The 15,088-nt window shown below is 44.3% G+C and overlaps 1 protein-coding gene across 3 annotated transcripts in view; it reads right to left on the bottom strand.

Moving 5' to 3' along the window:
- Positions 1–5,624: 5,624 nt before the first annotated feature.
- Positions 5,625–15,088, bottom strand: part of tmem132e (transmembrane protein 132E) — a 372,909-nt gene continuing 363,445 nt past the window's right edge. For all 3 annotated transcript variants that reach the window (XM_086226000.1, XM_086225999.1, XM_086226001.1), the window contains exon 9: positions 5,625–12,965. In XM_086226000.1, the coding sequence (XP_086082126.1) occupies positions 11,895–12,965 (1,071 nt within the window). In that variant the 3' untranslated portion in view covers positions 5,625–11,894. The remainder of the gene's footprint in view (positions 12,966–15,088) is intronic.

The following is a 15,088-nucleotide window of genomic DNA, read 5'->3' as shown; positions in this document are numbered from 1 at the left end:
AACGCTAAAAGCTTAAAAATGAAACAACTGCCTGACAAACGCCCTGATTTGTCTAATCTCCAGCTAATTTACTGCTGCTGCCTGTCCTTACTGACAACAGTGAGCCGTGTTAGCTAGCAGGAGCCAGCAGATGTCCATCAATAAGTGCCATGTGGTTAAAAAAAGAAAGACGCTTTGAAAATGTGCCCAGTTTTGCTCTAAGGGCTGTCAATCATGTTGACATCACATCCCACTTTTAAAACATCAGATAATTAATCAAAGCAGAATGAACATCAACTGTAGTGATGTACAAAAAGAACTGGATCTACTGTGGGAGGCGGGATCGTGCTTATCCTGATAGCTACCTGGTGGGGCATGAAGCAAGCACACTAGATGCTAGCCTTCAGTTTAGCCCCTGGCTAACTGTAATGAGGACACAATGATCTGACAACCCTCCAAATGTTCTGAGAACCGATCAGCTAATAAACACGTTTTGTGAGTGTTTAGCATTAACATTGGCTTGAACAACGGGTGAACTTCCGCTACCTTGGTCTTAAAAGGAAGTACTGATACAAGACCCATAAAATACTGATACAAGACAAATGAAGTACTGATTCAACCTATTTACTCTGGTAGAATTTAAAAAAAAAAGGACTCAAATGTACACAAGTCTTGGTAAAGTTTCCAGAACCTTCCCACTAAACTTGATGCTGTTTCTCCGTGGTCGAGCGTCACTCACTGGTCTGGGTTCTTCTTTTTAGTGAGTAAACATGGCAGATGTCTTCTTGATGTCTGGTAGACATCACCCTCTTTCTTCTTTTGCACATTTTTGTGAAAGTGTTCACCAAATTTACATGAATTACCGCCACTTGTGTTGGAGAATGAAGCATGTTATCTGCAACCAGAGAGAAATTTCTGGTAGACGAAAAATGCCTGGCAGAGGTAAAAAACAAACCAAAACAGCCGCTGGTAGTTCTGCACAGCCAGTCCCTTTGAAAAAATAACAAAATGGATGCTGGAATCATTTGAGTAGAACAGCAGGGGGCCACATTGCTTTAGTGAGCTCGAGCCAAACGCTCCACAGCAGCCTCTGATTACACAGCATTTATAACGGTGACTCATGTTGGTTTAGACAGGAAGACCCCTGGCACAGAGCAGCGACCGCAGCTCCGAGATGTCACCATGTGTCAGAGGACGCAGCTTGTTTTGATGCCTCCTGCTTTTTAATACAAACTAAGAGCATCTCCTCCACAAACGCATTCATTTTGACCCAAAGAGCACCATCGTTAACAAAAGCTGCTATTGTGGATTCCATCTGTCTACAGCGCATCTTGTAGTTTAAGGGTAAATGTTCAACATTGGGCGGCACGGTGGTGCAGTGGTCAGCACTGTGCCCTCACAGCAAGAAGGTTCCGGGTTGGAGCCCCGGCTGGAGCACAGGATCTCTCTGTGTGGAGTCTCCATGTTCTCCCTGTTCCTGCGTGGGTTCTCTCTGGTACTCTAGCTTCCTCCACAGTCCAAAGACATCAAGAGGGGACCAGGTTAATCCAGACTCTAAATTGACCATAGGTGTGACTGTGAGTGTGAATGGTTGTCTGTCTCTATGTGTTGGCCCTGTGATGGACTGGTGAACCCCGCCTCTCGCCCAAAAGCTGCTGGGATAGGCTCCACCCCACCCACCCCGCAACCCTTAACAGGATAAGCAGAAGAAAATGGATGGATGTACTGACTAAAATTATACTTTTACAAGAAGATGTAAGATGTAATTCTACCTTTACAAGATAATGTGGTTTGGAGTCGATTTGGAGGAAAACTCCAGCAAAAATGAGGCATTTCTGGACTCATGTCTTTCTTTCTTAGAGTTTAATCCTGCATTCACCAGGGCATGACTCTCACTAACCTGTTTGTTTGTTGAGCAGTGAGAAAGTCTGACTCTGAGAAGGAACACCGCCACCTACTGTTCCGGAGTTGGACCCACGTCTGTGAATAAATGGATTCTTTGCTGCCCAGGTATACAGAGACAGTGACATTGAACCAACTCAATGACCTATTTGAGCTTTAACTGCTCAGCTGCAACTGTGCATGTCAGCTCTCTGACTGTTTATGATTGGACCGTTTGTTGGGCGCCGAGAGAACACAGCGGTCGCTTTTAAATGGAAAAAATGTCCGTACTAAAAAAACAACAAGAAAAAAGATCTCCTTTTAAACATCTGCAACAAAACAACATCCCTGCTGGTGTCACCAAGTCCATTAGCTTCCAGAACCTGAAGCGACTCAACGTCCTACACTGGTATGAAGGAAGCATCATGCCAGGGAACACGGGTCAGTGTTTTGAAAAGAGAAATGGCAGCATGTCATGTTACACCAAACCACAGAATGTACTTTAGTAAGTAAAGTAGTCAGGAGAGGTGACTCTTCATTAAAAGAAGTTTTCCAAAAGGAAAAGAGCTCCCTGCCTACGGTTTTTATTCATATATAAACTGGTTGACAAGCTCGATTTTAGGGGCACCTGCTGGAGTTTTCTGCTACTTCATCTACTTGCACAGCAAATGTTTTCACTTGTCATAGCAGGAAAAGCTCAGGAGAGAGCAGCAGCGTGAGGGATTGTTCATCTGTCTGAGTCGCCAGGATGAACAAAAGCGTGACTCGCCCATGTGAGTGAAGCGCAGCCGCAATTATCAATTGGGTTAATTCCACCGGAAGAAGTCAAAATGGCTCCTGCCTCATCGGGCGATACAGAGATCCACTATGTCCCCTCTTTGAGTAACGCGCAAATGAACATCTGGTTAACCTGCCGTGTCTCCGTGTTGCTGGCCGCTGGGAGGGAAGATGCATGTATGCAGGACCCATTTGTGTCGCACTCACCTGTAATCTACTGCCATGATGCTCAGACAAACAACACCGGAGCATCTCTGATAGGAACGCGCCTCCTCCGGTTTGACATGTTATTTCTCTTATGTCAGTGGCCTTTCAGCGCTGGAATAGATTCCTCTCAGCGGCCATTTGTTTCAGTAAGAAGTGCAGAGGTGACTATAAGTGAATCAATCTGCGGGACCTCGGCGAACGTGCCGGACCATTGACGCCCATCTAACCTGTAATAAAGGATCACTTCTACAGTCGGCGGCCTCGAAAGGAACCCTTTCAGAAGTGTTCCATCATTTTTGTATGTATGCTTCACTTGCTCCACATGAAACAAGCACTTGTTGTGATAAAACTCTGGTCCTGGTTTTGTGCTGCTACTTTATTCCTGTGGATAAGAGGCCATCACGGAGACTGGGATCTCACGCCGAGACATTTCCCGAGCAGCTACAATGAAGCCTGACAGCAGAAATATCTTTAACTATATAAAACATCAGCGGTAAATGTCAGGCTTTGGTGTCAGTCCTTCCGAATCAAGGAGAGAAGCTTCTTCCAGACTCACCATTTTCACAGGCGCTCAGCAATCATACAGGGAGAAATCCATCATAGAGGGGAGGCAGAAATAACGGCTTCGCTCTGACAGCTGCCTCCATAGACCACAATGCAATGCTGAGACAAGACACACACACACACACACACACACACACACACACACATATATAAATAAATAAAGCAGGTACCGGCAAACCAAGTAGACATTGTAGTGGTCGACAAGGTGCGGGAGAAAGCAGCGGTGATCGATGTAGCAACTCTGACAGCAGCGTCAGGAAGACAGAGAACAAGGCGCCGGAGAAGCAGCTGAAGATGGACGGTGAAATCCATCGTCGTGCCAGTGACATGATAGCAACACTGGAGGCTGTGACCCCCAAAACCCAGAGACGGGCTCCGGGAAACTTGCCGGAGGTTCCGAAATAATAAGAAACAACTCCAGAAACCTTACCAGCGCAGACGCTTCCACACAAAAGCCACAATCGTAGCCCTTCGGAGGCACAGTGTTTGGGATATTTGGGTCATTTTGAAATACTTTGTATTCTGCCTCTGTAACAGAAACGGTTGGAGTCCCAACATCAAACTACACTATGGCTTTTGAAGCTACAGAGAGGAAGTTTTGGGATCCACCGACCACTGATGCAACAATTCATTATTTGGCCAGTTGGGATTACCTCTCCACCAAGGAGGCCATGAGATCATCAGCATGTTCCTGCTAGAATAACTCCAAGATTTCAGGAAGTATTTAGGCAGAATCTGTTTGAATGATAAATGTGGTTTTCGGAGTAATTCATTCGATTTTGTCATCGACCCAGATCTGATCTCACCTGGGCAGAGGTGCCGGGTGTCCCCTTTAGTTTAGCGATGAATCCTTGTAAAATGCTGTATAATTTAAATAAGATAAAAAAAATATAATTAACAAAGGGGATTTAAAAAAAAACAAAAACCTGAAAGACAGCCCGCTTGTAATTGAATGAGTTTTATTCATCCAGACTGGACCATTGTAAGCTTTCATAAAACAGAATTTGGAGCTATGAGGAGAGTGCTGGCAGTTTATGGAGGAGGAGGGATCAGTAATGAACGACTGTATTTCAGCTCTAAAAACAATAGGACAGCAGAACACTACGACTCTCTGTCGTCATGCGCCTAAATACTTTTTCATTTTAAGACACTTTTCATTCAGCATTTCTGGGGTATCTGGATTATATATGTGATGTCTCTGTACGCACATACATATAAATGTATATAGGCCGTCACACTCTGTAATGCTAGTAAATAACTTGGAGGGGGAGAAAATAGAAATTGTCCCAGAAAAGTAATTTACATGCAAATAAACTGAACACACAAACAAATAAAGTCATAGTCTATAACCAATAATTGACTGGAATCTCGTCAACAGAAGGAGCAGCTTTGTCACCCAGATGTGATTCTGGTCGTCACAGAACTCGAGAGGTGAAGACGTGTGTAAACTCTGTTATTTTCTCATTTATTATGCAAGTCTTTGTGGCTGGCTGTCCAATGTTGGCATCTGTCTCCTCAGTCCCATAAACTCATTTTCTCGCTCCTAACAACCTCTGTGCCTCAGCAGAGGCTTTGATCTCTGCTGCCGAAGCCAAGTAGACGAAAGGTGTAAACACCCCAGACTTCAAAATAACTCCTGCGTGTGAGGATGCTGTGGACGGGAGATGCTGTGCTGCGGTTAGCACCTCCGTCTCTCTGTGCCGTCACAGCCGGGGGAACTGAGCGTGATGGGAGGGCCGTCAGACCGAGCACAGCCGGGGAGAGGAACCGCAGCGATCCACCGCCTCCAAACCCTTTGGGGGACCTGATCCAGGATCTGATCATCCCTGGTCAGGACACGTGTGAGCTACATACTTGAATTTGACCAACCTCCTTGATGTTTTCTGGTCACACCGTTTAGTGTTCTTAAATATGTTGCCAAGTGAAACTTTAAAAAAAAAACAAAAAAAAAACACATAAACAAGTCACGATAAACTGTAGAGGGCATCTTGCCAGAAAATGTATAAAACATAACTTTTATACAGCGTATAAATCAAGCACGCCCGCGATGCTGGTTTCAACCCTCCAGTGAGATATTAAGCAACTTATGAGCCAAACTCCTTCAAGGTCGGAGTGTTCCTCCGTATACAGAACCACTGAGGCTGAAATCTTTGCACACACGGTAAACATCATGCTGATTTAAAGAAAAAAAAAGTTTGAAAAACACATTAAACTTTCACACACTTGTTTAATAAGCATCATATCTGGCTGTATATGAGGGTTATATGTAGGCTGATATCATAAACTTCAGGGTTTGCTGCTGGAGATTTTATGGTTCGGATATAATCGCAAGCTTTCTGTCCCTTTTTCGGTCCCAGTTAGCTTGATGTCAGCACCAGTGTCCCGCTGGTCTCTCTACTGGTTCCCACTTCTTACAGTCGTCCTGACGTTTCAACAACAGGATGCTGGTGTTTGTGTTCTGTTGGCACACTGCTGTGAGATGCGCGTGGATTAATTCTTATAAAATCCATGTAATGAACAGTTGCAGGTGGTGGCTCATAACTGGACATACGACTGTACTTATATTAATTAATTCTACTGCATCATACTCATCTGTTACTGGGCCAGTCTATTGAGTCATGTTATAACTGATTTATAAACTAATTTGATCCGTGGAATGATAGATTTAACCCCTCAAAACTGGTCGATCTTAATGTATCCTTTTTTTTTTTTCTTACACTGAGGATTGTTTACACCTCTGACCGTCCCTGCAGAACTTCAACTGCTATTTTGTTCCATGCGATGAAAAGATGCTTCATGTTAATATTAAGTGACAAGACAAGAGTTGTTGTTTTTTAGCCGCATGGCATCGGTTCTAATAGACTGATGAAAAACTTGCTGGAAAAAAACACAAGCAGTCATTTGGATGAACGACGTTTTTTGGGGTGAGAGTGTGTTCGCCCTGCGCAGGTTGAAAGCTCCTCAAGGAGCATTCCGATTTGGGATTTTGGACTTTAAGGAAACTTCCGCAGGTTGAAAACAGAATAACATTCGTGAAATACTTTAGGTGAGAGGACTGAACATTATTGACAACCTGCATCTTCAAACTGACATTATGATTGAAAACAGAGTGAGAGAAATAAACTGGGAAGATGGTACTTCCCACTGAGCGTTCCGAGAGAAGGGAGTGTGTCTGGGGAACAGGCCGGCCGAGTGAACACCTGAGAACTCGACTAAATCTTATAAATGTCCTCCGAGGAAAATGTATTTTACATCAACACCGGAGAGGAGTCACAATAACTCAAACTAGAAATACTGCACCACAAATCCTATGCCCCTGTGACGCGCGTCTGTCACACTGACCTTTGACCACCAGAACATTTTCAGTTCCTCCGCCTCCTCCTTGTGGATGGTTGCTCCACATTTGGATAATTTTCCTCGAGGCATTTCTGAGATACCATGATAACGAGAACACAAAAACATTATGCTCTTGCTGACAAAGAGGCATAAAAATTATAATTAAGATGAAGTGCAAATGCATATTTGTACGTGTTATGTCCTCAGGGGACTGAGGAGGCACAGATTCAGCTGAATGGCCCAACAACAGTTAAAAGGAGGCAAATAAGGCTGTAAATCAGTGTTGAATTTGAAAAGCGTGACCCCCTCCAACACTGCTGGTAAGTGAAGTACAAATGACACACCCTTTGTGTATTGCATTTTCTTTAGTACTTTACATATAACGGGAAAATACAAGGATTTATTTTCAAGAGAATACAGGAAATTTAACAGTGCTCTGTACATGAACATATTATAGTCAGTGGTGGTGGTGGTGGTGGTGGTGGCGGCGGCGGCGGCGGCGAGTAAGTTTCTAGTAGCAGCTTACGGAAAATATCATCACACTGTCACCAAAGCAGCATTACAAAAGAAAGGCCTAAAATGGATGTAGGAAAAACAAACAAACAAACAAACAAACAAAAACCCCCAACAACCCAAAAGTCTGGAGATGCAGCATGTACAACATATTTACATACCGTATGGGTGAATCGTCTGGGAATAACTGCAAGGAAACATGTGGAGCTGCTATTAGATACTTAATCTGTCATAGTAGTGTCACCAGATTGGGCTGAGGAGCAAATTTACACAAAACAGCCAGGTTTATTCCCCTACGTTCATCCTGAGAGACCCTCGTGTTAACTTATAAGGGAGACGCTTCCATCTGGCTGCTCGTGGCCAATCGTGTGGATGCTGCGGCTGGAGGACGGGCTCAGACCGTCACAAACAAAGCTTCATCTTTCCTCTTAGATGTTAACGCAGGTTATCAAACACTAGAATCAGGTCGTTATTCATTTCACCCACATGAAACACAGGGCGGGCATGCAGTAAACCAAATCCTTAAAGTCCCAATCCAGGATTTATGAATGAATCAAATGTGGGTCTATATACATGACAAGTGTGGATTACTGGTGGAATATAATCTCATGGCAGATAACTAGAAAAGCGAAGCCTGACTTTCTCCCAAATATCTGCCAGTTCACATTTGTTCAGCTGTCACATCTGGTCGTTGAATAAGGAGCTCGGGAGGAAAATGTTCTCAGTAAATGTATGAAACCTTTAAAGTGATTTTTGCCCTTCATGTACTCACAGTTGTCTCGAGCCCAACAACGCCTTCTTTCCCCCCTCCCTTTGTGACAGTAGGAGCCAGCACCGTATTGGTTATGATGACGCGAATGAGGACTGACGGCAAACAACGGCGACACAGACAAAAACATCAAGTTTGCAAACTTTTAAGGTGCATCACCTGGCACAACCATCCAGCCGTACGCTAATCAAGGTGTTTTGTGGATGACACTGTGTGATGCTCTTGAGAGTTTGTAAACAGTTAACATTTTGGGGTACTTTTTCCGAATCAGCCTCCGTTAGCTTCAAGCTAAACATTCGTGGCTGGCTCTTCCTGCGTTCTGAAGTCACGGGGACGTAAAGCAGGAGGGAAAAATACATCTGCGTACTTGAAAGGCAGAATACACTTCAAGTATCACTTGAAATTAACATCTCCATCCGTATAAAGCTGGTGTTTGTATAAGAACGCTACCACAGGCAGAACAACTCTGGATCGGGTCATTAATGAAACCATGACAACAGGTAGGGTGTTGTATCACTTGAGTGACAGTTTCAAGCATACGCTGGCTACCGCCTCAAAGGGAGCATGAGAATCCTCATCAGGATCAACAAAACCAGTCGGTTCACATGGAAGAAAACTCCAAGCCCTTAGATGCAGGACAGAATTAAAGAAATGTGACACAGAAACAGTTTTTTTCTTTCATCTCATGGTTGCTTCATTAGTCTTGAAAGGAGCTTGTTTTATGTGAAATCAGAGCTTCAACAACATCAACTTTCAAAGTCGTCCCCAGTACTAAAAAGCCTGCGCTAACAGTGCGGCCGCAATTAAAAGTAGGATTAGCTCTGCTGTCATCATGCTCATGGTAACTGCCGGGCTGCTTCACCAGGATTCAGTAGAGATATCATATGATCTTTGTAAACCCGTCAGATCTTTTCTTTTTTCCTGCTTTGGTGTCGTCTCATGAAACCTTCACAAGTGCAACACATGGATCTTGCGAAACAAAACTGGTGACTGAACCCGACCTCACAGACGTACATGAAATGACCACGAAAACATCTGAACGCTGTATTACACAGCGGAGGCGCTACATCTGTTATAATGATGTGCCAGAACCAGAGAAGCAATCAGTACAAAGTCAATTAGGATCCATCTGACGTTGTGGACACTGGAAGTCCCAATGTAGGCATCTGGAACGTGTCACTGCCGTCTGGTTGGGTTTGGCACAAAAATCACTTGGTTTGGAAAACATCTGCTAAGGCCAAAATGCACAGCCAGTGAAAGCAATTGTTTTATATTTCCAAACACGGACTCAAAGATTTCTGAGATGCACCACACTGCCTTGATGTCTCCTTGACCTGGTTTCAGTTCTGTAGACTCTAAGGGGGACCCTCCAGCTGCGACTAAGACTCGTTCTTCAGTCGCTGCGCCCGGTTCTGGGGGAGGGTATTTAAAATCCGAAGCATGCAGTGCACCATTGGGGCGTCAAACAACACACATTTTTTTTCTTGCTCGCTATGTTTTCGGGGCTTAAGATTCTTATCGTGACACACAACGTTACAAACAGGACTTGAAAGAGACTCAACCACTTTTGTCCTGCAAAGTCAGCAACCACAGAAACGATACCTGTTCAGAAGCAATTCTGGTTCTCTGCCTGAGCACTGGAACGCTCTGGCTGGCAGTTCTTTAAACGATAATTTTTTAAAAATCTCGTTCAAACCTTATCAATTACGTTAACATAGACTGCTGCTATGATACTATTCGGATACCTGGGACTTGGACGGGCCTTGATTTCGCTGCGTTTGCTGGTAAGAACCTACTTGACCTGCCGGTACTGCTGACTGGTGTTTTAACACCGCCCCCCCCCCCCCCCCCCTGCTGCCTGTTGTGTGGACGTTGTTGAACCAAGGAATTCCTGTTCTCACCACAAAAAACACGGATCCTTTTGTGTGATCAAAAAGTTATTGATCGCACTGGAGCACGAGGAGTTTGGAGTCATTTCACATATTTCCTCTGAGATCTTCCTGAATTTCTCATCTTCGGTATCCAGGTTGGACATGATTCTATCTCACTGCCTTTACACCTGACATTAACATGCGTCTTCAGTAGCCTCATTAAAATGCGGTCGTCCTGTTCAGCTTACACTGCTGCAAAAGAAGAGGAGAAATAGACAAAGACCGCAGCCATCCGTGAAGGCTACGACATGGGCTTTTGCTTGCTTTTCAAAGCAGGAGAAGAAGCTGTCTTAAACAACTGGAATGTGCGTAATTACGTATTTCTGCTGGTCCCTCCAGAGGTGGTTTGGCTGATCTGATCAGAAATCCGTCCTCCGCGTGGCAGTGCTCTCATTTAGCACTATCCGACCGCACTCTGATCATCCAAAACACATTTTAACATCAGGTGTAAACGGGGTCCGAGCAGGATGTCATCACAGCCAATCTAAGCCTGAGATACTTCATCACGTGACACGACGGTCGCATCTGCACAGCTCGTGTCTCGTCTCCAGTTGTGTCTATCGAAGTCAGACAAATCTATCTTTTGACTTGCGAAAGTGATTCGACAAAACTGGGACCACGCACGCGGCGTGTTTGAAAAACAGCACAACAACATGGGGTGATTTAAATAATGGAGCAAAATCAATAATTTATTCTGTAATCTTCTTTTCTTTTCTGTCAGATTTACTCCAACACTGTGAGCCGTTTTGATTCTCCTGAGGACTGACGGCCAGCCAAACACCAGGAGGGTCGATAACTCATCAATACATTAGATGTGTTTAGCAAATCCTCATTTTAACAGTCAAATATGAGTTAAAAAGCTACAGATCTGCCGTGACGTTACCGCAGGGAACCTTCTACTCACCACGAGACCATGACATTTTCAACTGACTTCCTACTGTCTGAGAGTAAGGTGCGTCTGGCTCCATATATACATGTACTAGAGAGGAATGTCTGCATGTAGCCTTACACGGCATGTGTGTGATGCATAACATATTTACTTCAGTAGTGTGTATGAATGAGTATATTATTACAATACAAACATTTACAAATTTGGAAAAAAAGTCACTGATTGTGCCTCACGATCCCTTTCCATGCAACGAATGTTAAGAGATCCTCACAATACACAAGCTCGTTTCTATTTATACCTCATGCTGGAGATCAGTCGTAGTATTTTACACTTGCTCTTACTACACTGTCTCTAGCCAGAGTGAGAAGACAGGGTGTCCGCGCTGATATACGTGGTGAACTGTGACCGTTGTTATAAGGCATTTGTTTTGTTATAGGGGCCAGAAGGACAAGTAGGAGGGCTTCGCGTTCGACTACCTATGAAATGTAGAAAAATGTAATGAGTACAAATCATGAGTGTGCTGCAACAAGAACAATGACCGCCATTAAAAGAACAATTTCCTACTTTGGCAAAACCAAAATGATTTTAAAATAGCTTCCATGAGAGTCTTTGACAGTTGTTTTGTTCATCAAAGGCCTCTTTGTTTGGAGTATACAACCCCTTTCACACTCCTGTCACTATCAGGCGTTCTCTCCAATCAAATCCTGAAAACGAGAGCCGCTCTCGCACGTGGCCTCGGCTTCCCAGTGAAACATGTTTCCCGCTGCCAAGATTTACAGATTTCTCTCCTGTTTCAGATCCTCTGGTCAGGTCTTTGGCTTCCTTGTTTTTCTCTCTCTCTTTTTTTTTTTCCATTCTGAGAAGTGAGAGCGTGTATAAGATTACAGCACTGTGCAAACTAAATTGAACAAATCCTAACCAAAACAACAGTTGGCCTTTCAGTCTGTGAAATTTTTATCTTTCACGTAGGTGAAAAGGGGGGGGGGGGGTCAGAAAGGAGCCTTTCTTTAAAAAGCTGAGAGCGGCGCTTCACTATGCACCTCTTATCTCAAGCTATTTCTTTTATTCTGCGCATGTAGTCGTGCAGTTCCTCGGGGTCTTGAAAGCCCATATCCTGACAAACCCACTGAATGTCCTCCTCGTCTGCGATGGGGATGGAGTTGTAGGGCAGCTCCTCTGTGGGAAGGGTGGTGAAGGTGGTAAACTTGACTCTCTTGCGCTTGGATGTTGGCGAGCTGGCTTCCTCACCATTCTCCTTGGTGGAGCCCCCTGAGCTGCCGTCGCCCCGTCCGTGTACTTGGCTTTGCACGCTAGTTTGGGAACTGCCACTGCTGTGGTGGTCTCCATGGCAGCAAGTCTGTACTCCCTCCAAGGGGTTGCTGGGGCTTTCTACCTGCTGTGGTGACAGATCACACTGGGCCCTGAGGGGCTGACCGTTCCCCAGGAACACCCAGTGGTGGGAGTGGTCCATGTTGGCCTGACCCTCTGGTGGGATCCGCTTATGGCGGTATTTAAGCACAAAGACGATGCAGTTGATGAGAAAGACTAAGATGGCCAGACAGAAGACTCCAAGTAGAGCATACATGCCAATCTCAAGGTCGGTCATGTTACGAGGTGAATGTACAAAGTCCTCCTCCTCTTCTTCATCGCTCTCGGTTGGTCTCTCCTGGTTGCTAATGGTGGGGAAATTGGTGTAATCAATTGGCACACTGGCAGGCTGCTCATTAGATGTCTCATAAATTCTTCCACTGATGTTTGGATCAATGATTGGACGCCTGGTGATGGGAGCCAACTCAATCTCCCCCTCAGTGGTCACCTCTTCCTCCGAGTCTTCCTCTGGACCGAAGCGAACCTTGACATAAACGGCAGCAGATGCGATGATGCTCTTGCGTTTGGTCTTCTGGCAGGCCTCACAGATGGTCATCTCGACACGCACCATCTCACCAGACCCCTCTCCTTCTGCCACCACCACAGGCCACCGTTGCTGAGGCTCCTGGGAGACCGACACAACTTTGTCATCCAGCGTGGAGGCATTGAAGTTGTAATCTTTGGGATCAAAGTAAGTCAGAGTGGCGGCTGTGTTGTCGCTGAACAGCATCCAGACAGACAAACTGGCCTCCTGTCAGGAAACAGAGAGAAGTGGTTAGATTAAACACCACCAAAAGACGTCTTTCTTCTTCAATATCAAAGGAAATATGGTTACAGCAGCATGAAAACAAACTGCACTCTGTAAAATGTGGAAATGTGAATATTTGCTTATCTGTCTGTTAGAAACGTCTCATCATGGTGTCTCTGACCTACTTTTAGAATCAGAAGTAGACTGACTACAGCTATATGAAAGAATTCCTCCATGGAGTTTGATTAGCAAAAGTTTTGCAAGTCGTTACAGAAATTTACACGACAGGTTCAAGAGCAACAACAAACGTGGGAGTTTTCTCCATTTTTTTTTTTTTTTGCTATCTCTTTTAAAATGTGTGTGACTTTTTTTAATCTTTATTGAAAGCGAAGAACGAAAATTCAACAAAAATAAATGTCATTTCCGCTTTAAAATAGTAAAAGAATATTACGTAATAAATGTGATTCACATTAAATTAGTTTAAAGAGTAGAATATCAGAAAAACAAATAAATTGTGTGATAAGTTTTGCCAGTTACTCAGTTAGTTCAGTTTTAGATTTTCAGAAGCATTTAAATTTATTTCTAGTTCTGTATTTTTGAAATTTTTACAAAGAATGTATTTTTTTTTTCAGTATAATCTTATGTGTACTGTATTTTGCAAGAATTGCCATTTAACTGACATCATACCCTATTTAAGTGCAGAGAAACTCCAGAAACAAGGGACAACCAGGGACAAATTTTGTAACTGGTTTGATTTAAATGTATGAGTGTCAGCCAAAAGGTATTAAAAAACTCAAGTATTAATGGATGGTCTGGATGCAAATCTGTCACGTAGAAGTCGGTAGGCCTGTTTGATCCAGCGAAAGATGTCTTTTCTGGGCATTACTGCCTTCATCTGACAGCTGAAAGCTCAGATATATAAACGCCTGGAAGGAGAGAGGCATGAAGTGTCATAAAGGTCCATGGCTTTTGTGGCTCTGTATCAGCAGGCCACTGAGGCACTCCAATCCAGCTCATTAGGATGAAAGATGAAGGCTGGGTGGCTAATTGACCAATAAAAGGAAGAAAATGTGGGGATGGTGCAAACAATCTGGCAAAACATGACACTCCTAATTTCATAGAAGCATAGAATAAATCACACCATCAGACCTCGACACACCTCACATAACAAAACATGACCAACAAAATGTCATGGTAGCATAAAAGAGTCCAGCAGGAAACCAGAGAAGCTTACAAACACCGTTTAAGACCTGCTGTCATGTGATCGAGAAGCAGCATGGCGACCGGGAGGAAAATCAATGTTTTTGTTCCCGACAGCAAGTTTCTACAGCTAAAGTGAGAGAAATGATGAGCCCAAGCCAACAGGGCGGAGGTCAGCTGTATGATTGTGAGAGCAGACACGGTTTGCAGTCTAGATATGAAGATTTTGACAGGCCGGGCCTCCCAGACTGTATGAGGTTGCTGCTTCCAGAGATTGGGAGCTCGGCAGGAGAACCCTCTCCTGCCTGCTGATGTTTTCTGAGTCAGGGACAGTATGATAGCAAGCATCCTGTGCTCAGAGGGCCCGAGGGGGAATTATAGGGGATAATGAGCTCCGACAGATACCGTATGAAGGTGCGAGCCCAGGTAATGACTTAGAAGCTCCTGAAAGTCAGATCTGGCTGGCATTGTGTCCAGCAGAGGAAGATTAGGTCTGGAGTAATGTGGACAAATTTGGTTGGTTCTATTTCAAACATGAGACCGTGAGGCGGTGCTGTTCGGGATCATCTGATATAAAAAAAGGTCACCTGTACAAGATAAGAGCCGTCGGTACGTAGCAGAATCAGCTAATGGCTCTTATCATGGCTCAGTGGGTTGAAGGCTTCAGCATCTACTGTTCTAAAAGAGGGCAGGTGTTTGAGATACGGCGAGGGGGGGGGGACTAACTTAGGGTGCTTAAATTAAAGTCAGCGGCTACTTTTTTTTGGTGCATTATTTCATCAAGTCTGGTTCGTGCTCAAACGACGGCAAACCAACATTCGAAAATGACACGTGGTCACTCAGGTGGCTCGTCTATTAGAGCGAGCGCGATGGAAAACAATCCCACCGAAGCAGCAATTGCCTTCGTAGCTTTAATTATCTCATCA

This window comes from Aulostomus chinensis, chromosome 15 (genome assembly GCF_037954235.1).
Source record: "Aulostomus chinensis isolate RoL2024-O1b breed Wild chromosome 15, RoL_Achi_v1.0, whole genome shotgun sequence".
Taxonomy (NCBI): Eukaryota; Metazoa; Chordata; class Actinopteri; order Syngnathiformes; family Aulostomidae; genus Aulostomus; species Aulostomus chinensis.
Note: the sequence above shows the minus strand (reverse complement) of the source record. Positions and strands in the feature narration are given on the sequence as shown.